Source organism: Heptranchias perlo, chromosome X (genome assembly GCF_035084215.1).
Source record: "Heptranchias perlo isolate sHepPer1 chromosome X, sHepPer1.hap1, whole genome shotgun sequence".
NCBI lineage: Eukaryota > Metazoa > Chordata > Chondrichthyes > Hexanchiformes > Hexanchidae > Heptranchias > Heptranchias perlo.
In genome coordinates, this window is record NC_090370.1 from 6,599,528 (window position 1) to 6,625,304 (window position 25,777).

At 41.8% G+C, this 25,777-nt stretch overlaps 1 protein-coding gene across 1 annotated transcript; it reads right to left on the reverse strand.

Moving 5' to 3' along the window:
* Positions 1-2,346: 2,346 nt before the first annotated feature.
* On the reverse strand, positions 2,347-24,156 carry LOC137306948 (GTP-binding protein Rheb-like). The gene is made up of 9 exons (XM_067976325.1): positions 23,914-24,156; positions 21,898-21,969; positions 20,051-20,118; positions 19,688-19,770; positions 18,236-18,292; positions 12,357-12,419; positions 11,331-11,378; positions 7,536-7,617; positions 2,347-5,377 (listed from the first exon to the last, which is right to left on the reverse strand). The coding sequence occupies exons 1-9, from the start codon at positions 23,963-23,965 to the stop codon at positions 5,291-5,293; spliced, it is 612 nt and encodes a 203-aa protein (XP_067832426.1). The 5' UTR covers positions 23,966-24,156; the 3' UTR covers positions 2,347-5,290.
* Between the last annotated feature and the right edge of the window lie 1,621 nt (positions 24,157-25,777).

Below are 25,777 nucleotides of genomic sequence, written 5' to 3' on the forward strand. Positions count from 1 at the left end.
CATCCAGTACCTCACCCAAATAGCCATTATTCATAGATCATCCTCAATAGGGGTGTTAGCAGCTTATTCAATAACAATGGACATCAGAGCTGAACCATATGCTGCCTTCAAATCAACATTCACACACGTTCCAATTGTCGTACCCCTACAGCCACCATATCTGAAATCAGCTAATTCAGGATGTGGAGATGCCGGTGATGGACTGGGGTGGACAAATGTAAGGAGTCTTACGACACCAGGTTATAGTCCAACAGTTTTATTTGAAATCACATGCTTTCGGAGGCTTCCTCCTTCGTCAGGTGAGGAAGGAGGAAGCCTCCGAAAGCTTGTGATTTCAAATAAAACTGTTGGACTATAACCTGGTGTTGTAAGACTCCTTACAGCTAATTCAGAACAGGGATTGTTCCTTGGACTTTCATGGAATGTATGGCTCAGATACTCACTGGATAAACTCATTGAGCCATAGGGCGAGTCCCATCGCATAGCCTTGTTGTAGACAAGATAGTAGTTAAAGTTCACTATTTTAGATTCCAACAATACGACAGTTGGAGAATTAGTTTATCTAACAATGCATGATTGAGCATAGTGTTTGGGCAACCATTGTATCACAACCACACACAGCATCAGCACATAAATCTTAGGTCTCAAAAGAACCTTTTCCTGCACTTTGATTAAATCCCTTGGATTATGCATTTCAATCCACAATAGTGCCTCATACACCAAGGAAGGGGGGGGGGGAACACAGGAGATTAATGCAATGTGAGAATGTACTCTGCCACTTCTCACACAAGTTGATCAGCCACAAGTTGTTGTTCCTCTTTCCATTCAATACAAAAGCCATGGGGATTGTGCTTTTTTTAAAAAAAAGTTTAAAAAAACTTGTTTGGAGGAATACTTTATTGGTCATACAGTAAAACAGTCTACTGAAGTTGTGGCACTGTTTTAGTGGGTACTTCTATTTCTACATGTTCCACTAGGACCAACATTTTTGTCGAGGCACTTCAGATGCTGGTCATGAGAAGATTTTGAACATTGGACTTTTCTAGTACGGTGCTTTTATCTATAGTAGTTATAAAATAAAATGTGAAAACTCGAGACAAATCTCCAGGACCTCGGTTTCCATCCCAGGGTAGGTGAGGAAATTGCAGATGCATTAGTCAGACTTTTCCCAAAGCTCCCAAGATTCAAGAATTGTGCCTTTGGATTAGAAAATTGCAGTCATCCCACTATTTATGAAGGGAGGGAAAAAAACAGGTAACTATAGACCTGTCAATTTATCAATTGTGGGGAAGTTACTGGAATCTATCAGAGATGGTGACCTTTCAAAGGTCATCAACCTGAAATGTTAATTTGGTTTCTCTCCACAGATGCTGCCTGACCTGTTGAGTGTTTTCCAGCATTTTCTGATTTTATTTTTTTAATAGAGAACTAGAGAGTGAAATACAAAAGCTACACAAACACACAGGAAATACAAAAACTATGCAAACCAACAGAGGACAAAATGGTCACATGCACATTATAAACTCCTGATACATTTCCTCATAAACATCAATTTTTTTTGCAACCTACCAAAAGTGGAGAATGCACAGGTGGAAGTGCTCAAAGATCCCAGGGAATTCATTCAAAACAAAATTTGGCTAAAACAACCAATAATTCTTCACATGTGAATGATAGCTAACTATTTTAGAACCAGGAGTCTGCTGTCTGCAACTAATTTGCCTGAAGGGACAAGACTACTCTCTTCCTTCCCCCTCCATTTCTGCTTTAGAATCTCTACAATTCCCAGAGTTCAAAACAGACTTGGTTTAACAATAAATTCACTTGTATGCCACCCAGATTAACGTACCAACATGCTGTAGATTCAAGTTTGTGAACCTTTACATAGCAAGTTGATATCATCTGGGTCTCAAACAGAAAGTCATCCAAGGATGGGACAGGCACGATGGGGCTGAATGGCCTTCTTCTGTGCTGTATCACTATGATACTCTCGTACATCTCCTAAAACAATAAACCAGTGAAGACCTGTGCACACATCACCTGCCAACACACTCGGGGAAAAGAGAAACGGAACTGGAATTGAAGAAACATTTCCCAAGTTTACTGCTGAGAATTGTCCACCTAAGTAAGTTTTCTGGTAGAAAAAGCACTCATTGTAGGAAGAGGTACATCATGTCTGCTCATCGAACTACTGTGATCCCATGCATGCTTCAGCACAAATGGCTAATCCAACAATTTAGTTGGTAGAATTAGATATTCTGAGCACTTGGAAACTATAGGCATTTCCTAGTCCTAGTCATGTTGCTCAAGAAAAGTTGAGATGTGAGAGTCATATGATGATTCCACAATATTTTAATAAACCAAAAGTAAGTTCTACAAAATCAGTTCCACATAATACCTTACTGCTTTTACTCAAAATTTGGTAAAAGCAGTCAATGCTGGGGTGGTAATTCAACACAAAACATTTCATTCAGACAAGACAAATACAGATAAACAACAGGAGTGAAGTTAATTGATAAGCCACTAAACAGCCAACATTTCAAGACCCAATGATATCTTTGGAGGGTACAAGATGAGAGGTCAGCTTGAGCAAAGGAAAGAATTCAAGGCACAGTCTCAATAGCTGTGGGCCAATACATCTAGGTACAGTTGGTCCCCATTTAAGAAAAAAATGTAAAGGAGTTGAATTTCACTGGGCAAGTCATAGAACAGATGAGCTTTACCAGAATACAGATGCTGCATCGATTAAAAGAAAATGCAACTCACCCACTCAACACATACTTGTGATACAAATTGCACTAAAGTTCAAAGTTAACTGGAGTAATCTGCAACAATAAGTTAAGAGCAAAATGATTCAGAGTAGTTACTTCTGACCAAACAGCAACAGTGGAAAGGTGAAATTTGACAAAAGGCAGTTTTGGTTTACATAAATTTATTAGAAAAATCCCAATCCCAAAAGAAGCTTACAATACATAAATCATACTAGTAGGAGGGCCACCTAACAGATAAAGAATAGTTGATTGGAGACAGCAAGTTTCTCTAGTTGTACTGGTAAAGCTTGGCTGCACTGTGACTGTTACATAACATACAAAATATGCTATTACATGCAACTACTCAACTGATTGATGGTAGAAACATATCAAAAATAAGCCCAATTAATTTCAAAAGTTAACAGGTAAATCTTCTAAGAGAAATATAGAAATTCTTACTTTTGTCAGAAATTGCAATCACTCCTGCACACTGTTATAGGGTCATGGCTATTAATTTAGCATGAATGTCCAGTGTGCCAGAGTTTACTGAATTAGCACATGTTTAAATAAATAACTGTAAAGCTGAGTTGCTTAAGTTAACAAAAAAAACTTCCTAAACTTGACTAAAATTTATAGTTGATCTAAATATTATACATTGAAATGTTTTTGCAATAACTTATCTGTCCCTTACAAACATTCATGTTGCTGCACAACCCAGCTCAAAGCAGCTTACTGTCTATCAGTAACATTTTCTTGGTGTCACATTTGTTCAACTCAATCAAAAGACTTCACAAGTTTACTTCAGCAGGAAGGATGGGAAAGGGGCTTCAAGGCAAGGCATGGCCATTCCATAAATTTTGACACATGCTACCCAACATTCAGATGAGAGTACTCAAATTGAATAGACACTTCCAAACCAGTCATCTCTGAGCTACTGGTGCAGTCTCACTCTTCTGAGCCAATCATTCATGCTCAAATTTACTTCTTGTGGAATCAAAGCACTTATCAACTAGCTCAAAGTTCCATCCTCAACTGTTATTTCTAAGCAAATAAATTGGACTCTCATCTCGAGAAAGTGGCAAATGGAATCAAAAATAATGTTTATTGGTCACTAGTTAACTGCAGTTTAGTGAAACGTTACTACTTATACAAGTACACTGCAGGCAGTCAAAATTAAAATACCTTGATACAAAACAATGCCCCCACAATTACTGCTGGGTGGTAGTTTGGCCTTTTAGTGCAACATGTGGTGAAGAAAATGGGTCAGCTATTTGTAAAATGGGAGTAGACTTCAGGAACAGCAAGAAGTCACTGAAAATGGTAATCGTACTAATAATTTAGTTGTAAATTTAAGACATTCTGAGCACTTGGAAACTGCAGGCCTTTCCTACAAGTTCCCTTCCTTTGTTAATATTAAATGGACAAGAATGTTATCCTAGATGCCACCACTAAGTCATCTGTTCATGTGAAAAGACTAAACAGAGTGGATGTCAATAAACCTGGAAGATCCCATCTCATGGTTGCAGTGTATCCACCCACTCCTGGGGCAGGGGTCACAAAGAGGAGGAGAGAGAGATGCTTCAGCATCATTCTAAACCAAAGTAAAACTCCAGAATTGGGTATCTGTTAGACCAGCAGCTTTGGCAGCAAACAAATTACAAAATGTACCTTCTATATTCATAAACCCAGCTATTCAACTCAAATAGCCAATAACAAACTACACTATTCTTAAGTATAGACGAGGATTCTAACAGTCCAAGCCTTTGTACTTAGCTTTCCTGATGTTGACAGCGATGTGGAGCTGCACAGATCTTACTGCATAATTTTGGAACTGAAGCAGTTATATTAGTCGCTACATGAAAGACCAGATAGGGCCTCAATGTGCAGCTCACCTCAGGCTGTAAAAATGCACAATTTGTTCATGTGCAGTTTCTTTATTACTATGTGAACTCAGCTATTACGATCTACACTTTACCCAATCTCAAACTTTGCTACCAGCATAGACACTACAAAATGCAAACATTTAAAAGTCCATCATGATAAAGAATCCACTTCTTATTAGACTGCATTCATTCCCACTCTATAGGAATGTAATCTTTATCAAACTAAAAAGGTCACGACAGAGAGGCAGCCCTATCAGGCACCAAATGTTACGGATTGTAGTAGGTAGCTCATTAATGTAAAGCATGCCCCAATAAAACTGGTTTAGAATTAATTCTCCAGTGTACAATTGGCAGGTTTCCCTCCTCTTATTACTGAATCTGTGAAATTTTTGAAAGTTTTGGAAACTACTAGTCTATGCAAGGACTAGCACATCACAAACCATAAAGAATGGCACAAATGACCAATGCAAATATAATGTAACAACTTGTTGATCTAGTAAATCAAGCTGATTTGAGTGGATTAGTGCAGAACAGTTGGAGTGGACCTCTCTGCTGTCACTTTGGCTACAGGCAACCATTCGCCAAATGATTTGGTTTGAAAACAAACTGAGGTGCCTCCCTTCTTCACCATCCAGAGGAGTGCCATGCCCACAAGCCTCACTACATCATATCACATTTCCTGTCCTGTGTGTACCCATCTGCTTTTTCAATTTCTTGGATCATCATTTTGAAGATTTCTACTGTCGTCTGAAAAAGAAAAGCAATAATGTTCAACATTTTAACGTTGCCTTCCTCTCAAGGGTAACAATGTTCAAATACTGTGCCAAAGAGATGCCAAACAACTGACAGTGGATGGCTGGCAGGCATTTTTTTCCCCCCTCTCTCCTTTCCACCGACCACCCCCCCCCCCACCGAAATTTTTTTTTCCCTCAAAGCAAGGCACAAATGGTCTCCAGCACCTCACCCAAAAGAATGTTATGTAGGCGCCTAGACAGCAAGTGTTGGCAGGGAATCACAGCTAAGCTCAATTTGGTGCTCAATTTGTCGCTCAATTTGTCCATAAATGTGCCCCCAATAGATAGTGATCAGGAGTGGCAAACCAGGCCAATTTTTCCATTTCCCTCAACAAGAGATACAGTGGCTCAAATGGTGGGTCCCCCCACTATCACCACCACAGCACACACAAGGAATCCAGAGACCTTTTCAGTACCATGCCATGCAGGTTACTTACTATATCTGGCACATTTATTTTTACCCCAGCTCACACCTCTCCTTCAGAAGAGGAGGCAAGAACATTTGGGGCAGCAGGGTGGAAGAGAGAAATAAGTTTACCTTACAAGTATAATTCTACTTCAAGACCATGATTAAAGCAAACTAAGTTTGTGCATTATTTAGAATTGATCCTGTAGTTCTCAGTAATGTGCCACTGGTCCATATCCAAAGCCTATGGGGCCAGGATTTGCTGTCAAAATAACGGTGAGGCTAATGGCGCTCGCTGTTATTTATCCACAAATGCTACAGCAACTTCAGACAAGGGGCAGATGTGCGGTTAAATGCAGAAATCCAAATGTTGCTGTCCAAGATGCGCTGCTCCGCCATTAGCTTCTCAAAAATGGCATCTCATTCAATGGTGAGGCAGACAAAGGGTTTTAGTTTTGTTGCAGATTTATAAAATGTAAAATTTTTAAACTTCTCCTTTGTCTCTTTTTTTCCTCTCTCAATCCAATCTTTCTTTCCCTCTTTATTTCTCTTTCTGTACCTGATATTGAATTTGCCCACTCTAATTTGCTCCTCCTTCTCGGTCCTTGCGCTGTTAATTTCACAATTCTTCAATCTGAATGGTTACGGAGATATACAGTTGCTTGCCCTGTTCACCCAGGTCCCAGATGCCCAGTTTCCCTCACTGCAACGTTATCAGCTCGCACTTTCAGCAACTTGCCTTGCAAAAAATTTGAAAACATGCAAGGGCAAGTCTAACTAACGGCAGATGCTGTTAGATGCCCTGCTACAGCAAATTGTGGCCCAACGTTTTGAATTGCATATGCAATCAATGTAACCTTCAGGTCACAACACAGAGCTAGATACTGGTTTGGTCCATTTCATACCCAGCTGAATCAGTGGTTCTGCAGGGGAACTACCAAAACCCACCACCAATTCGCTTAGGCTTGGTGAGGAATTTAACATTTGACCTTAATATCAGCAGTCACAAGCAGTTAAACTGCTCAGTTCACCTTTTTGCGTGCAGTGCTTGTTCCAACTCCCTTCAGGGGGCAAGGATCTAAATGCAGAGCTCTCATACACAAAAAGAGTACATTAGTCCTGTACTCAAACAGGGCCTTATAAATGATGCGTCCAGGAGCAGTAGAGACGCATCAAGGTCCTGCTGGATAAACAAAATATACTTTTGTTCGTACCGTGATTCTTTTAAAGAAAATGTTATTTTGGAGGGGCAGTATTTGTGTTGCAGAACTTCTGCCATGTGGAGTCCACCCCACTCTCATTGCATTTAATTTTGTATGCACTGTTGCAGTAACACTGTAGCAATTAGTGCTGTGTGCAACATATTTGGCAGCAGTGACTCTTGGGGATTAGCAAGTCATTTGAAAACAGGCCCATGCCCATACACCATTAACATTGTCCTGTTGCAACAGGTTTAGGCAGTCAAACTATGGCCACAACTGTCATTGGTTTAAGGGACCCAGTTTTTTGTGGGTCTATGATTCTGCCCCAGGGTAACAGACAGATTTAAAGCATAAATGTGGGGAAGAGTCTCATGGACAATGGTCGCCTGGAATCCAAACTAAAACAGCACCAGCATGAAAGCAGCTTTAAGTCTCAACACCCTTGCTAATCGGGAGAGTGGGACAGTGCAGGCTATCTATTTCTTTTATCCCCAGTCACTTACATCATTCTGTTTTGCTGAGGATTCCAAGAACGCAGCCCCCCAGGAATCTGCAAGTTTCTTCCCTTCTTCAGTCTGCACCACCCTATGGAAGCAGCAGAGAAAAAGCCAATGTAAAATTACACAATTCTTCAAAAAGACATCATTCAATGTTTTTCAAAAAGCACCAAAAAAGAGACAATTCAGTTTACACAAAGAAAAAATGAACACTACAGGTCTGAGTTTCAGTTAGATCCTAAAAGGTTGGAAGCATTTACTTCCACCACCCACCTCAAAAAAAAAATTCTCCTCTCTTCTCCCAAAGACTGGTGATTACCATTGGTGTACAGTTCTACAAATGCAAAACAACCCTCCAGTACCTCACCTGACTGGCAATTCATATGTGGACTCAATGAATGTTAGGAAGCTATGCTGGGGAAGAGGGAAAAAAAAATACATCACAGGCAAGCCACCCTGAGCTTATGCATGCACTTATCAACAAGACTTACTGGATTAGCTATCAGGAGCAGGAACCCTGGGTGATTCTGCCCCTCCCTAACCTTGGGAACACTAAAATGCCAAGTGTATCCCCCAGCTAACTCAATGCAGGCCAATTATAAAACCAGAGAACTTCCCAGTCTATATGGGTCAGTACCTCATTACATAGTAGCCTGGAAACGTTTGTAAAATTAGAGTTATGGGTAACCACCATATCTCATTAATGGTACCAGACAACGGACATTAATAGGTGTAGTACATACACGGCAACCATCTGCAGACAATCAGCATTTTGTGGTCAGTCCACGTGTCAGCATTGGTGGACAAAATTCAGTGCAGATTGGGCCTCTCTCTCCAAGTCCTGCTACTAATACAAATGGAGATGCCCTCTATATACAGTCGGAGTGAATTCTCACAAGAACAGGAATTCCTACCCATGGTATGCTATGGCTGGAACCACTTCGAAATAGCAGCAGGAATGTTGCACGAGGTAAATATGACGGAGGGAGGGAAAGGGGAGTGCCAGCTTGAATTGGAGAGCGCGAGAGACACCAAGGATCAACACGGATATCCATGTTGACCAACATTAACCCTGCAACGATAGTTGACACGAATGTCAACGTTGGTCTTTGGCCAGATGCAGTTTATTTGAGGGTGGAAAGACTGGGACAGATGTTAGACATTACTGTTAATGCAGGGGATTGTTCAGCTGAAGCGCTCTTCAATGAGCTACTACCAGAAAGCTCTGGCTGTAGGCAACTATCGGAACCCTCCTGCTTCCTCCACGTCATCAGTGTCCACTCCATCACGCTGAAGGTCTTGTTCAATGATGTCACCATTGCAGACAAAGTTATGCAGCATACATCAAAACACAATGATACAGGACACACTTTGTGGGCTATATTGCAGGATGCCACTAGACCTGTCCAGGCATCAGAATTGTTACTTGAGGACACCAATGGTCTGCTCGATGAGGGCTATAGTTGACCCGTGGGTCTGACTGTAGTGCAGTTTGGCTGATGAGCATGGGTTCCCGAGAGAAATCATGAGCCCAGTGTGCAAGAAATTGCCCTTGTCCCAAGCAGCCAGTCTCTCACTTGACGTGCAGGGTCAAACAGTGGAAAGGAGGGGGAAACAAAATGGGGACGATGGATTGGCGCAAGATGACAGCGTCATGGCATTTGCCAGGAAATTGGGCACAGACCTGCATGATTCACTGCTGGTGATCACATACCAGTTGCACCTGCTGCCCTTGTCCTTCTAGGTGGTGGAGGTCGCAGGTTGGGAGGTACTGTCGAAGAAGCCTTGGCGAGTTGCTGTAGTGCATCCTGTAGATGGTACACACTGTAGTCATGGTGTGCTGGTGGTGGAGGAGTGAATGTTTAAGATGGTGGATGGGATGCCAATCAAGCGGGCTGCTTTGCCCTGGATGTTGTTTTTTAAATATTCATTCATGGGATGATGGCAAGGCCAGCCTTTATTGCCCATCCTTAATTGCCCTTGAGAAGGTGGTGGTGAGCCGTCTTCTTGAACCGCTGGAGTCCACGTGGTGAAGGTTCTCCCACAGTACTGTTAGGTAGGGAGTTCCAGGATTTTGACCCAGCGACGATGAAGGAACGGCGATATATTTCCAAGTCGGGATGATGTGTGACTTGGAGGGGAACATGCAGGTGGTGTTGTTCCCATGTACCTGCTGCCCTTGTCCTTCTAGGTGGTAGAGGTCGCGGGTTTGGGAGGTGCTGTCGAAGAAGCCTTGGCGAGTTGCTGCAGTGCATCCCGTAGATGGTACACGCTGCAGCCACGGTGCGCCGGTGGTGAAGGGAGTGAATGTTTAGGGTGGTGGATGGGGTGCCAATCAAATGGGCTGCTTTGTCATGGATGGTGTCGAGCTTCTTGAGTGTTGTTGGAGCTGCAATCATCCAGGCAAGTGGAGAGTATTCCATCACACTCCTGACTTGTGCCTTGTAGATGGTGGAAAGGCTTTGGGGAGTCAGGAGGTGAGTCACTCGCTGCAGAATACCCAGCCTCTGACCTGCTCTCGTAGCCACAGTATTTATATGGCTGGTCCAGTTAAGTTTCTGGTCAACGGTGACCCCCAGGATGTTGATTGCGGGGGATTCGGCGATGGTAATGCCGTTGAATGTCATGGGGAGGTGATTAGACTCGCTCTTGTTGTCGATGGTCATTGCCTGGCACTTGTCTGGTGCGAATGTTACTTGCCACTTATCAGCCCAATCCTTGATGTTGTCCAGGTCTTGCTGCATGCGGGCACAGACTGCTTCATTATCTGAGGGGGTGCGAATGGGACTGAACACTCTGCAATCATCAGTGAACATCCCCACTTCTGACCTTATGATGGAGGGAAGGTCATTGATGAAGCAGCTGAAGATGGTTGGGCCGAGGACACTGCCCTGAGGAACTCCTGCAGCAATGTCCTGGGGCTGAGATGATTGGCCTCCAACAACCACTACCATCTTCCTTTGTGCTAGGTATGACTCCAGCTATACCCATCCAGGCAAACGGAGAGTACTCCATCACACTCCTGACGTGCCTCGTAGGTGGTGGAAAGGCTTTGGAGAGTCAGGAGGTGAGCCACTCGCCGCACAATACCCAGCCTCTGATCTGCTCTAGTAACCATTTATGTGGTTGGGCCAGTTTAGTGTCTGGTCAATGTTAACCACCAGAATGTTGATGATGGGGGAAACACATCAATGGTAATGCCCTACCCTTACATGTTTATAAAATCCTTTGCTACTTCCCTATATGTTCCCTACCAGTCCTTCATACCATCTCTCAGCCTTTCTAATCTTTTTTGCTTCTTCTCCATATTCGGCTTGATTTTTTTTTGCATTATTAGCTCTAGATGTTAGATTTCATTTTAATGTCTCTACTCATTCAAGAACTCCAGTTTTTTTGCAACGCCTTTACTGCCTGTCGGAATAGGTTTTGTCTGTACTCTAATCATCTCCTGATTGAATGCTTCCTATTATTTATGCACTGTTTCATTTGCCAACTATTCTTTCCAGTGTATCTGGGCTAGTTCCCTTTTAATCTAATTGTATAGTATTTTTCCTAGATATTCCCCTACATTCCTCACTTCATTCTCTAAAACTAGATCCAGCACAGCCAGTTTTCATTGTTAGACTAAAAACGCATCAGACTAGAAATCAATCGTGGATATATTGTAGAAACTCCTCCCCTTCTTTGCCACTTACATTACTTTTGCTCCAGTCTATCTTTGGATAATAAAAATCACCTATTAGTATAGCTCGGTTTTAAAGGTGAAGTCTTGCTATTAAGCAAAAGAAAACTACTACATACCTTTCTTTAGAAAGATCTCTCTTATTTGCAACCAGCACTGTTGGTATTCTAAAAGGATGGAGAGAAAAGAACAAAGTTACATTGGATTCAACATTAGTTGTGAGTGTCTGCAATGATAAACCAAATGGAGCATCATAATAGTAATTTTTTTCTACAGTGACCAGTGCATTAAGTCTGTGATAGCCTATTTTAATTCCCACATTTGCTCATCTACAGGAACCCAATATTTTCTTTTGCTAAAACTTGGGTAACAGAAGCCTCACAGTACCAGTTAATGAACTCTGTTCAAAAGGACATTTACACTTCAATGACTATGTCAAGTTGAAATCAAGTATCAATTTATTGGAGTGTTTGTGATGTACTTACCATTTTGAGACTGTACTGTGCAGCAGCCAAGCACTTCTACAACACTGGAGGGCATTCCCAGCTGTAATACCACTCAGTGCTGTATTTATATCACAGGGCCCCTTGAAGAAATGGTTCTGTAATATTGCCTGAGGCTCCTGGTGCTATGAAAGCCACCCCATTTAAATAGAGAGCAGATTCTACAGTACAAAAACAACTGCATGTGCATACTTTTACATATGAAGTTATTTTAAGTCACCACTAATTTTAGCTACTGTACCTTCAATAGCAGGTAAAGATACACACTGATCAGAAAACAAAATAAAAACAAATTCACCATCACTGGCAGGTTGCCAGAGAAGATGGTGGCCTCTGCCTGTAAAGCCCAGGAGACTCCAGGAGCCTCTGGAGGCGGCAGTGCCGTTGCATTTACCTTTCAGCATTATAAATGTAAATTGGAAATGTACCTTTATGACAGCCATTTGAGAAATCCAAGGATACTAGTTTTCTACATTTCCTAGGTTTCTAAGTCTTTGACCTGAGCTCAGGTAGTCTCATATACTTCAATTTGGCCTTATATTTTGTCTGCATTTGCTCAAATTATCTCAAGTACTTCAATGCACGGAAAGCAGAAGTGCATGAATGCAAGAAAGCACCTATGTGCACATCCTCACTACTCACCTGCACATCTGGCAAAAACACGGAGGTTCAAGGGGTGGAGCATAATGTGGAGACGATGGTCGGCTGAGGGTTAAATAAATTATAATTATGAACAGGTAGTTAGTACTAACTGTTAGACGTCCTTTTGAGTCACTCCCTCCAGTGGACAATTGTTGCTAGCTTGTACCGTGAGTAGGCTACCAGCATCTGTCCAAGACACACATCTCACACTGGCAAGTCGTTACTAATTCACCATCATTCTTGCCAAGCAGAAGGAAAAAACATATGCACTGTGCATTGCATATCTGTCCCTTCAGTTTCTATAAACTGCACTAATAGCATACATCTATCACCACCATTAAAAAGCACTCGCATGCATTTTTCATACACTACTCTAACAAAGCTATGTTAAAGAACAGGCACGTACTTTCTGTACCTATTCCCTAATGCACAGCTGTTCATTTAAGCCATTTTAAAAAGCATAAGTCTCCGTGCCAGAATAACCGTGGTCTTGTAGTGCCCATAAATCTGTTGTGGCCATATTTAAATCTAGTGGAGGAGGGTGGCATGATTGATTGACTATGTTGACTGTTTCAGAGAGGTCAAGGAGAGATAAACCGCCACAGTCAGAGTCGCAGAGCATATTGTTGGTGACTTTGACCAGGACGGTCTTGATGCTGTGGGCAGTGTGGAAACCAGATTGAAGGGACTTGGACAGGGAGTTCTGGGTGACGTGAGCATGCAACTGGGCGGTGATAATCCATTAAAAGACCTTGAACAAGGAAGGGAATTGAGAAACTGGGTGGTAGTTGGAAGGGACAGATGGATTAAGGGTGGGCTTTTATGAGCAGGGGGTGATGTTGGCAGTTTTGAAAGATAGTGCCTGAATAGAGGGAGTTATAAACCATGTTGGCGAGCACTGGTATCAAAAGGTTGTTGTATCGTCAGCAATTGGATGGGGAGCAGGCCAAAAGGGCAGGATCGTGGCTCAGTTGGTAATGGCGGTGTGAGATTTGAGCCATACAGACCAGAAGGTCCCAGATTAAATTCCTGGTTTCAGTTGGTGCAACAGTATGGGTTCTCTGGGCAATGCAGGGGAAAATAAGGGTTCCCACTGCTGATGGCTATCTAGTGATCTCTGCTAGAAAGTGCATTGGATGTTGGATGAGAATGGGATCTGGCTTGATCGTGATTCTCCTACAGCCGACAAGCTTACCATCACTCACTTTCTAGGCTGACACATGAAGAGCAGCTACTTGGGTGAGATACTGGCGGGTGACCGGTGCCCATGGAACGTATGGCAGCTTGATTCCGCATCTTCAGGGGTGGGGGGACAACACTTAATTTTTTTTTAAAACTTGAATTACTGCCTTCATCTATGGAGTGCTTAAATAGGGTTTGAGCATCTATTTGTTTTTCAACTACGGTGTTTTAAAAAGCCTACTGTGTTTAATAAAATCTCCCTACAGTTTCTCTTTTATTATACACCCCACATTTACTTCAGCACAGGTCATTGTGGCTTCCATCTGCAATAGTAGAGGTCAGGAATGATTTGGCTTGCTTGTGATGTACCACTCTGCCTACAAAAATTTTTGAGTGGGCTATCAAAGTAAGCAGCTTGCTCACTGATGTGTAAGTTTCACTCTGATCACCTATTGACACTCTTATTATTGTAAGCACACTTTACGGTATGACCTTTAGCAGAAGGAAAATCCTGGCACATTATTTTCTCCAGATCATAGTCTGAGAACAAATTAACCTTTATTTACAAAGCCCCTCTCCAGCTCGAAGCAATCATCAGTGTTGTGGCATTCAGAACATTGTATTGGACATTCTTCTTTTGCAGTATAAAATGTTGCCATGCTCCTTCAATCATAACATTCATTAAACTTTGACAAAATGAGTGAGGAGGGGAAAATACAACTCTTTTTTGTAATGTGTGACCGCGACCGTTGTTGGAAACCTCTGCTAACTGAAACCAGGAATTTAATCTGGGACCTTCTGGTCTGTGTGGCTCAAATCTCACACCGCCATTACCAACTGAGCCACGATCCTGCCCTTTTGGCCTGCTCCCCATCCAATTGCTGACGATACAACAACCTTTTGATACCAGTGCTCGCCAACATGGTTTATAACTCCCTCTATTCAGGCACTATCTTTCAAAACTGCCAACATCACCCCCTGCTCATGAAAGCCCACCCTTAATCCATCTGTCCCTTCCAACTACCACCCAGTTTCTCAATTCCCTTCCTTGTTCAAGGTCTTTTAATGGATTATCACCGCCCAGTTGCATGCTCACGTCACCCAGAACTCCCTGTCCAAGTCCCTTCAATCTGGTTTCCACACTGCCCACAGCATCAAGACCGTCCTGGTCAAAGTCACCAACAATATCCTCTGCGACTCTGACTGGCGGTTTATCTCTCCTTGACCTCTCTGAAACAGTCAACATAGTCAATCAATCATGCCACCCTCCTCCACCACCTCAGTGGGGTGCCATTGGGTGGTTCCACTCTGTATCCCAATGCAGCTGGCATACCTCCAGGAATGGCTTCTTCCAGAGCTCTTACATGGTCACCGAGTTTCCACCAAGGATCCATCCTTGGCACCCCCCCCCCTCCTCAGTACCCCTTACTGACATCATCCATAGACACAGGGTCAGCTTCCATCCTGACAACACCCAGCTCTGCTTCTCCCACCACTTGTCTCAACTCCACAACCTTCTCCATGCTGTCAGATTGCCAGTCTGACAAAGTTGTGAATGAGCCAGAATTTCCTACAATTGAACATCAAGACGACTTAAGCCATTATGTTAAGTCCTGTCAAAATCTCTGCATGCTTGCCACCAACTCTATCCTCCTCCATGGTTACTCATTAAGATGAGACAGACAACATGCAACCTTAGCATACTTCTCAACCCAGAGCTGAATTTCGAATCCCATATTTTATCCACTACAAATTATGTTTACTTCACCTTCACTCCTCCCCCTATTGTACCTCTCCCGAAATTCTATGCTTGTTAGTGAGTCTTTAAAGTGAAATCTTAGTAACAGGTCCGGCCTGTCTAGGATAGAAGCTATTAGATTCTGAATTTTTTTTTGATCAATAGAAATCATTTATTCCAAACAAATTTACAATCCAGATATTAAATTCTATTAGCAATTTACTGACTCTTATCTACAAAACATATAAGCTTAAAACCTGTATTTAAAATATCACAAACCGCTCAACTTTTGAATTGAGACTGACCCTTATAGCACCAGCAGTTTAATTACCCTTTTCAGTGTTAACAATCCTCCGATAAACATACAAGGACTTTGTAAACATCTAGCGCCCAAGTGTTGTGATATAGTGTGGCTTCTCCCAGTCTATCAATTCACCCAGCTTCACAGGGATGTGGGAGATATGTGACATCTTTACGATGACCAGGTGCCATGTCAAGGTGCATTGACTGATTTCTTCCTGTGAAGGGAATGCCAATGTTGTGTGTAAACGTCATGATTTAACTAAGAGTTTTATAGTTCCAATTAGTCCCTGAAGCACAGCATTTAATTGTGGGAAAAGGATATACTGCAGAATTGTTAGCTGCAAAAACAAACTTACATTCTTTCCACAGATGTCGACCTTGTAACAGTTGATAAGAAAAGATTCACTCCTTCAATTAGAGTGAAGGCTTTTGCCAGCTCATTAATTTACCCTGTGTAAGAATGTTTTCTTTAACTTTCCTTTGGTATAATGATGTGGCTGGCAGAGGAGTCAGAAGTCATGTCGACTGTCATTTCAATCTTTAAATAGAGGGGCAGTTAGCAGCCTAGTTGAATTTCTTATCCTGGGGGTGCAGTCGCCAGCCAGTCAAGGTGGAACATCTTCTGGTGCTTCCCAGATTTGGTAACTATCAATCCGTTCCGTTTGCTGACACAGCTTGTTAGATGAAGAACTTTACTATACATATTGTCTCATTACATGAATTTTATACTAAGTGACTAATAATTTATGTGGAATTTCTTGTATAGTAAATGTTTTGTACTTTTATTATATGAATTATATTACTGTGGAATCTACATTTAAAAATAAAGCCTGACCTTATGGGGATTAATGTGTGTGGAGCGTTTCACTGAAGGTCTCAAACCAAAAACAGAAATACAAGTGAACCTTTGCATCCATAGTTTAACACTGTGCATTCCAGTCTCCCTCCACTACACCTTTAGTGATAGAGCCTTTAGCCACCTCAGCCCTCCCCAAATCCTTTGGTCTCTCTACCTCCCTTTAAAAACCTTCTCAAAACATACCTCTTCGACTGAGCTTTCTGTCACCTCTCCTGACCACTGCGGTTCAGCACCTACTCCTTTTCTCCTGTGAAGCTTCTTGGAATGTTCGATGTTAAAAGCACTATATGAATGCAAGTTGTTGTTATCCCAGCCCCAATAACATTTTTTTGGATGTCATTTTGTCTAGTTACAACAATGTCGTTTAGAGGAATAAAGTAGGCACATTGAAGTTGGTATCATTACAATAAGCAATCCAAGAGTGCTAGGCACAGTGAATCCCAACTCTGTTAAAATTACACAAGCCCTTACTATTAACTCATCCAATCAATATGGTAAAGATTTAGCACAAACCTTTAAAGGAAAAACTTCTTTAACGCTGCTGCCCGTACCCTAACTCGCACCAAGTCCCGGTCTCGCTGGCCTACATTGGCTCCTGGTCCAGAAACACCTCAATTTTAAAATTCTCATCCTTGTTTTCAAATTCCTCTATGGCCTCACCCCTCCCTATCTCTGTAACCTCCTCCAGCCCTACAACCCTCAGAGGTCTCTGCCCTCCTCCAATTCTGGTCTCTTGCACATCCTTGATTTTAATCGCTCCACCATTGGTGGCTGTGCCTTTAGCTGCCTAGGCCCTAAGCTCTGGAATTCCTCCCTAAACCTCTCCACCTCTCTCTTCTCTTTTAAGTCGCTCCTTAAAACCTACCTCTTTGACCAAGCTTTTGGTCACCTGTCCTAATACCTCCTTTTGTGGCTCGGTGTCAAATTTTGTGTGATAATCGCTCCTGTGAAGTGCCTTGGGACGTCTTACTACGTTAAAAGACGCTATATAAATGCAAGTTGTTGACTACACAACGAAGTATCACAGCTATTGGAGTACAAGTGAGTCAACAAGAAGAAACTGGTAATTTTAATGAAGATTAACAAGATTGAGATCACTTATATAGTCAAGATTAAAAACCTCAAAACTAAAAGCAAAATATTGCAGATTCTGGAAATCACAAATAAAAAACAGAAAACACTGCAAACACTCAGATTAGGCAGCTTCTGTGGCAAGTTCCGATGAAAGGTCATTGACCTAAAATGTTAACTCGGTTTCTCTCCAAATAGATGCTGCCTGACCAGCTGAGTGTTTCCAGCATTTTCTGTTTTTATATTAATAACCTCTAATTTGGCCAGAAAGTTACCCACTAGCATACATCCACGTCCTCTTGTTGCCCTCTCCCCCATAACAATGGGATAGTTGAAACCTTTAGCAACGATTATGCCCATCCTCAACCAAAATGGCTGAAGATCAATTATAAACTTAGTGCTGTTTCGGTTGCATTATAACTACAGACTTGGGTTTTCTGATTAATATAGACCTGGAGATATTTATTCCACTGGGTCCCTGCCAAAAAACACCCCAGAACATTAAAACCTCTATATTAGAGATGTACATTCAGGCTCTTCAGGCTTGCTGGAAGCAAGCAAGCAAAAGAAAATTGCCATACCCACTGCCAAGTGCACTCACTCTACATCTGCCACTATAGTAAGTGCAGTTGTGTCAGTGGCCCATTCCAGAATTTGTTGGGCAGTCAAATTCATGCAGGGCCACTTAAATCAGCTAGAAAAATTACAAAAATCACCAATACTCACTGTACTTTTCCCACCATATCCAGCAGTTTACTGCGAATCGCCTTAATCACTTCAAAACTGCAACAAAAAAGGCAGACATCAGCAACAGGAATTTTATAGATTCAAAAGAAGCAACTCCTTTATCCACGAGTAATCGATGCCAAAAATCCTCGCCATCCCTTCCCATCTCCAGTGGGCTACGAGCAATCCTTTCTGATTGAAGAACTACTTAATGCTTCTCTCCAGTCAAATCCTCTCCTCCCTCACAGCAGATAAACACTTAACTTGATACTCAGCCTGCACCAAGGCAGCCCGGGCCAGGGAGATAGGGGGAGGGGGGAAAAGTTCCCATTTCCAATCTGGTTCAGTGACTCAACCTACAATGCATTTGCAGATGTCAGCAGCAGGCTCAACCATGACGGCTCGCAGAGTCAAATAGTCTACCAACTCACTACTAAAGGTTTGTATTAAGAACGGACACATGGGAAAGATATTGGAGGAGAAATAAAAGCTTACCATTAGTTAGGTCCATTTGTAAAGTCACCCCACAGCAGAGGATTTCAGTTATGACATTTGTAACAATTTTAGCATTTTATAATTCACATTCAGTTCATGTATTTGTGCGTTATACAAAGTGGCACAGGATAACTGAAAAAAACTAAGGCGGGTAGCGAAAATAATATTAATCTTAACATTTAGATACGTATCCTAAAATGATAGATACTGTTCAGACATAATTAATGTTCTCCCATCTGTGGTTCCCCTCCCCAATTTTCTGCCTCCTCTCAAGGTAGATTCACACTGGGATATAATTCCACCCAGCAAATGCCCCTCAGTATCTCACCCAAGTGTGCATTCATATCTGCAACTTGACAGCATGTTGGCAGGCTATTCCATGATGAAGGGAATCACAGCTGAGCCTTATCATGTCCCCACATGCACTTTCCAGGACAACTCCAGCTGATTTTCCCTTCCATATCAGAGGAGAATTGCTGCACCTATGCTGATACCTTAGTTGAGATCAGTTAACTCAGCACAGTTTAAGAACGGAGGTCTTCCACTCTATATGGTTCAGTGGTACAATGAGCAGTGTATTTACCCTCTAAGCCATCAGGGAGCCCATCCATTTCTAATAGCAACTCAATGTGCTTGAGGGCTAAATAATGAAATACCATAAGTCAGTGACCTTTTACTTCAAAGATAAAACTGCAAGCCAGACTAGATAGATGTATGGCAGAAGAGAGCGCACTTTATTTTGCATCCAAACTATACATGCCCACACAAACAGAAATCAGTCCAGTAAGTAAGTATAAGATTCCATCAAAACCAAGTTTTCTTTGGCTCCTCAAATCAAAGACTATAATCTAAGATTAACTTTTATACAGTCGCATGTAGCGGCTGCCAGACAAGTCAGATGTTAAAAATTAAAATGACTTCTATCTAGTTCTGAATCATTTAACATGGGTTACTCACCTCTTCACTGAGGTCACAGAGTAAACCAAAACATAGCCATGAATATCCACAGTGTGGGACCGGCTGAATATAGAATACTCATCCTAAAAGCAGAAACAGTAAAAATGCTCAAGAGAAGAAAATGCAACTTTGAGTTAGGTTATCAAATGGAGTGAAATTTGGTTAAAGTCAAAACAGGAGGCAGCACAAAACAGGTACTGAAAGGCTGAAAATAAGTTAGCCTTTTCAGAGTAGCAGACACATTCCTACAACATGCTGAGCACATGGTAAAATCGATCACATTCCATTTTCCAAACCTTATGCCATCTAACATCTCAGATTACAAACCTCCCCTCTACAGGATTATACACGCACAGCTCTCACCTGTCCAGCAGTATCCACCAGTTGCAGATAGAAGTCTTGTCCATCAAAGTTTATGGTTTTATTAAAAGCTGCAACACAGTTTTAAAAAAGTCATAAGAAGAGAAAAAAATCTGCATATATTTAGAAGATGGCTTACATCCTGCAGGTGATAACTGCACTTTGTTCCACCACTAAAAACTACAAGCAAGGTACAGCGTGTTTCAGCTCTACTGACTCAAAATCAGTCAATGGCAGACAACAGAAAAACAGGCGTTCAGTATGTATGGAAACACAAGCAGGTATCAACTGACACTGGAAAGAAGCTTGAAGCTGTACTATGAGGAGCACACATATATCTGGTCAGTTTCAAAATTGCAGAAGGCAGGCTGAAATTAGATTGGGACATCAGACTCATGAACAGTACTGGGATTTTTTGCCACATCCACAAGTATTTATCAAAGTGAATTACAAAAGCATCACTTGTAAGCAGTGCCTACAAGGTATCAGCCATGTCTCAGTGGTAGCACTCTCACCTGAATCAGAAGGTTGTGAGCTCAAGCCCCACTCCAGACACTTGAGCACAAAATCCAGGCTGACATTCCAGTGCAGTACTGAGGGAGTTAAACCAAGTCTGCCCTCTCAGGTGGACGTAAAAGATCCCATGATACAAGAAGAGCAGGGAATCTCGCCAGTATCCTGGCCAATATTTATCCCTCAAGCAACACCTAAAACAGATTACCTGGTCATTATCACATTGCTAGGCGCAAAATGGCTGCTGCGATGCCTACAACAGTGACTACATTTCAAAAGTACTTCATTGGCAGTTGGGGTTAGACAAATTTTTGATCAGCAAGGGAGTCAAAGGATATGGGGAAAGAGCGCAAAAGTGGAGTTGAGGTAAAAATCAGATCAGCCATGATCTCATTAAATGGCGGAGCAGACTCGAGGGGCCGTTTGGCCTACTCCTGCTCCTGCTCCTATCTCTTATGGTCTTATGGCTGTAAAGTACTTAGGGACATCCCAAGGTCGTGAAAGGCGCTATATAAATGCAAGTTCTTTCTTTCTTTGATCTACATACATGAGGTGATGTTGGACAAGTCAACTCAACCAATGTTTGATTACTTCTGCATCCTCATATCAACTTGCCTCAAGTGCACCTAGTTCTTAAGATCGTAAAAACATTGGTGCAGAAGCAGTTCAGTCCCACAAATATCCTACCAATCACGCAAAGGCCAGAGTTGGTATTGAGAACAGTCTGTTATGATCTCTTCCTCTGACACCCAGCCATTAACTCAATCTGTGTAAAAAGCATCATGGCCTGACAATTAAGGCACTAAATTGACAAAATACTTCAAGTATGCTGCTCCCACTGATGGCTGAGTTGATAAAGCCAATGATTAGCTGAGTCAGGGAGACCAGGAGATGGTGCGTTTTATTCCCAGTCTGTGGTGAATTCACTGATTTCAATCAGGACTATTGTAGGACCATTACAAATGGCCTCAACAACCCTGAGTGAGGGAAGGGGAAAAAAATCCTGAATGCTATCCAGTGACCCAGGTATATGTTTGTGTGAACATTGGTTGTGGACAGCATCTGGCTTGGCTGTGATGCCCCCATAGTCAAATAGCCTGCCAACACTCACTGTCCAGGCCCACATATGAAGGACAGCCACCTGGGCAACATACCAGACAGACACCACAAATCACAGAACTGCACCCCAGCACAAGTCAGCATCTTCAGGAGGAGCAGAGGGAAAAAAAACTGCTGATACATTCCCACAGTGTTGACTTCAAATTTGCTCAGTCAGCCTGTGATACCACCATTGCACAGCGATGATCTTTACACCACCCCTAAAAGGCCACACTTACTATTCTCAATTGTAGGGTCATAGCAATCGATGAATTGTCCATCTACAAATTGGATTGTCAGCGATGACTTGCCTACAAAAAGGAGTTCACAAAGTAAAAACATATTTTAGAATGACAAAATCTTAACATTAAAAGCACAATCTAACTGTACTTACATTACTTTTCTTCATTTAAAAAGGGAAGTTGTTTCTGCTAAAACATTGTTGAGGTCAGAGTACCACATGATGATCAATTCAAATCTAAATACAGATAAATCCCATCCCAGAATCATTACACAAGGGGTGGTGCTCAAAGTTCCCCAAACCATCACACTAGTGGAGCAATATTTTGATTCACTCACATGTAAATAAAATTTGAGAAACTGAAACTTGAAATGTATTGTTATTACAAATTCAGAGTTTAAAGGTCATAATGGGATTATTTTTAAAAAGGGATAATCAAAGTTAGTTGGTACATTACACCACAGGTTTTGAAACTAGAGAACCCAGAATCTAGGGTGTCAACAAGGGAATCCCAGTGGGGCCCCAAGGTCATTACTGTTCTCTCTTATTTCTGAATTGTTCTTATTTGTTAACTTATTAAGACAGGAGATCATCAGGAGCATGTCAATATTTGCAGAGGGCCCCCAAACAGAAAAGACTGAAAACCACTATCCAAAACAGGGTTAAAAGAGAAGCTCCAATTTTGCTCTTCTGCTTTATAACACAATTATTTATACTTGAAGTTCCTATGCTGACCAAGCCAGAATGATCTTTTTAATGGCATACTTGTGGTAAAAGTGAGCACCAGCTGGGCTCAGTTGGTAGCACTCTCACCTCTGGGTCAGAAGGTTGTGGATTCATGCCCTTTTCCAGAATTGAGGCAAATCATCTAGACTGACACTCCAGTGCAGTACTGAGGAAGCGCTACATTGTTGAAGGCACCGTCCTTCGGATGAGATGTTAAATCAAGGTTCCGTCTGCCTGTTCCATTGGTTCACATGGGTGTTAGAGATCACATTATTTGAAGAGGTGCAGCGAGTTCTCCCAGTGTTTTGACCAACATTTCTTGCTCAACCAACATTGGGAATTCATTTCATTGCTGTCTGTGGGATCTTACTCTGTGCAAATTGGCTGCAGTGCTTGCCTACATAATAACAACCACTGCATTCAAGTAATTCACGTGTGAAGCACTGAGTCATTTCTGACAAAACTCTATACAAGTACAAGGTTTTCCAGTTTAAAAAAAGACTTGGGCTAATATTTTAAAACCACGCAATGTTTAAAAGATTATAAATTTTCTTCCGTAAAGTATGTTCCTTGCCTCCCCTCCCCCAAAAACGTAAGGGGCGCTTTTCCTCTTAAATTTAAGGAATTATACTTAACTACTAGGATGCTACCGACTTCCAGCTCAAAACCAGTTAAAATGCATTTCCTTCAAAATCACTACGGCTGGTGGGAATTAGCAGTAACCCAGCAAACGTGATTAAAGTTAAATTTACCCACAGCTACAATTATAACTGGGAGACATAGACAAGAGAGGACATGTTTCCAGGCAACTCCGAACCATTTCAAAAATGCAGCGGGACTGGATTCCCCCCAAATCACGGGCTAATTTTTTGTTTTGGAAGCTAAAACGTTTGGATGTTGGGACTGCGTACACTAATGGGGGAAGTGTCGTTTAACATGGAGACAAGAGAGGAAACAAGTCAGTTGGGAATGAACACAGCCAACAGGGAAAATCATTTTCTCCATTTGTAAAATAATTTGCCTTTTATTTCGGGAAAAAAAAATCTTCACAGAGGATTTTACATCCAATGAACTTAGTTGTATTGAAGCATCCTCACCACCAGTAACACATGGGAACTGCTGTAATAGTAAAAGCACACCTGTACTAATAAAGTCCTCAGTTCAGATTTGCAGTATTTTACTTCATTTATAATAAAATTAATGTTATTAGGAACGGAGCGGCTCTCTGATAAAGAGGGTCCAGTCCCTCGACCCTCAAGACAAACACACAGAAAAGAAAGACACTCACCGACTGATCTATACCCCAACACTGCAATCTTCCGAAACTTTAACGGGGCCATTTATTTATTATTTGTCGGAGGTTAGATTTATATTTTTTTTTAAATTGAACCACCCGGGCTTGCGTCGGTCACGTGACCACTCCGCTTTAACACTCGTGTTTATAATCGGGGAAGAGTGAACCTCGGAAGGTGATTTAATCAGGTGTCGTCTTTCTGCACCGATTTATGAAACCGCCCACTTGCTATTACTATTCCTTATTCAATTACAGCGGCCTCATTTTTTAACAGTTTTCACACAAAAAAAACCCCACACCAAACCCTTCACACAATTTACGGCAAAGTAGTTGGGGCGGAGCAGGTCGGAAAGTACCTGTCCGTCGCTCAAAATAAAGTCCCACCTCCCTCTCGTGCGCCACCTCCTGGGGAGATCTTGTAGAGTATGGGTGGGTGGGTTTGGACAGGATTAAGAACGTTCCTTTATTTAAGTTTCTTATCACGATTTTCATAATGTCCCAAAGTACTTGATATACAATGAACTACTTTAAAGTCCAGTTATTGTTCAGACGTAGACCATTTAAGTGACCAGGATTATTTTGCAGAGTAGTGGTGTAAAATTTCCCCAGAGAAGGCAGTCTTGAACCACATGAAGTATAACATGGTGGATGTTTAAAACATCTTTAGTGAGAACCCTTGAGCACTTTTTAAACTTATGCACACCTTATTTAGATGTTTTAAGAGTCTATTCAGTTCAACCAAATCTGTATTGGTATTTATCTTCCACATGAGCAGTAGTCATCATGCTATGTGCCCACCCTGTTCCCATATGCTTTCAACCACCTATCTAACCTATTAAATGTTGGTATTCAATCACTAACTCCAGGAGTGCATTCGACAGCCTCACAACCCTCTGTAAAAAAAAAAGTTTCTCCTGGTCTCTATCCAAAATCTCTTACATCTATGTCTCCTCATTCTAGACCCCAAAATCACTGAAAACAGTCCATTTCTATCTACTCTGTCCTGCTTTCATATGCTCCTGGCCTATATTGGGCTTGGCAGTGGGACCTCAACAGGGTCCAAGGGGTGGTTAGGAAATTGTATGCCAGCAGCCCTTAACATTAGTTTTTAAATTTTTAGACTTAGCTCATACAAATAGAGGAAAATCATCCCCCGTGTCTTATTTTTAACATCCAACAAGAATGGAGCTCAACTGACACTGAATGCTACAATTAAGAACATACTTTTGGGCAAAGGCAATATGAATAAGGGTAAATATCTGGTAAAATCTAACCAGGGTTTGAGCCATCAACAAAGTATCAAAGGTGGGAATGTGATTGTGTATTGTGATTACATGGCTGGTTAAATTCTTCTGTTTTTATGCAAGCTGAAACCTTTTTCCTTCCTGAAAATCTCCTTGCCCCATCAATCCAAATCTCTATTAGTCTTCTCTCACCCTCGTTCACAAGTAAAGACTCTTTTAAATTGAAGGAATGCTGCTGATGGCAGCTGTACAGTACTCCTACCGTCAGCAGCTCTCTAAATAAATGACTCAACCTCCGGAGATCTGACAGATTGGAAAGCTAGATTTACGTGGACCTCGGGAACTGCTATTAAATCTCCACTTGCAACTGGAGCTACAGAGCCAGATTCCCTCTCTTTTAGAAATGGGGATCATGGGCCTTTGGCCTGCAATGGGTCTTGATTTAAGCAGCAGCAGGAAGGCAAATAAATAGGGGAGAGCGGCACAAGGAGTCCATGGTACTCTGAGCGCTACTCCCCTGATACTCCTGTTGACAATCTAAGAGTGCTCTGTTTGTGATCACTCTCATTCTTTTCAATCACAAATCTCATTCCTAATATTTCTCCATTTACACA

Excerpts from the sequence above, each read along its gene's own strand:
- LOC137306948 (XM_067976325.1), bottom strand. The coding sequence starts at position 23,965 with ATGGCCCCGTTAAAGTTTCGGAAGATTGCAGTGTTGGGGTATAGATCA. Across the intron at positions 12,420-18,235 it reads GATATGGTGGGAAAAGTACA|CCGACCATCGTCTCCACATT; the intron begins GTGAGTATTGGT and ends TTTAACCCTCAG. Across the intron at positions 5,378-7,535 it reads CCTCAGCAAAACAGAATGAT|ACGACAGTAGAAATCTTCAA; the intron begins GTAAGTGACTGG and ends TTTCTTTTTCAG.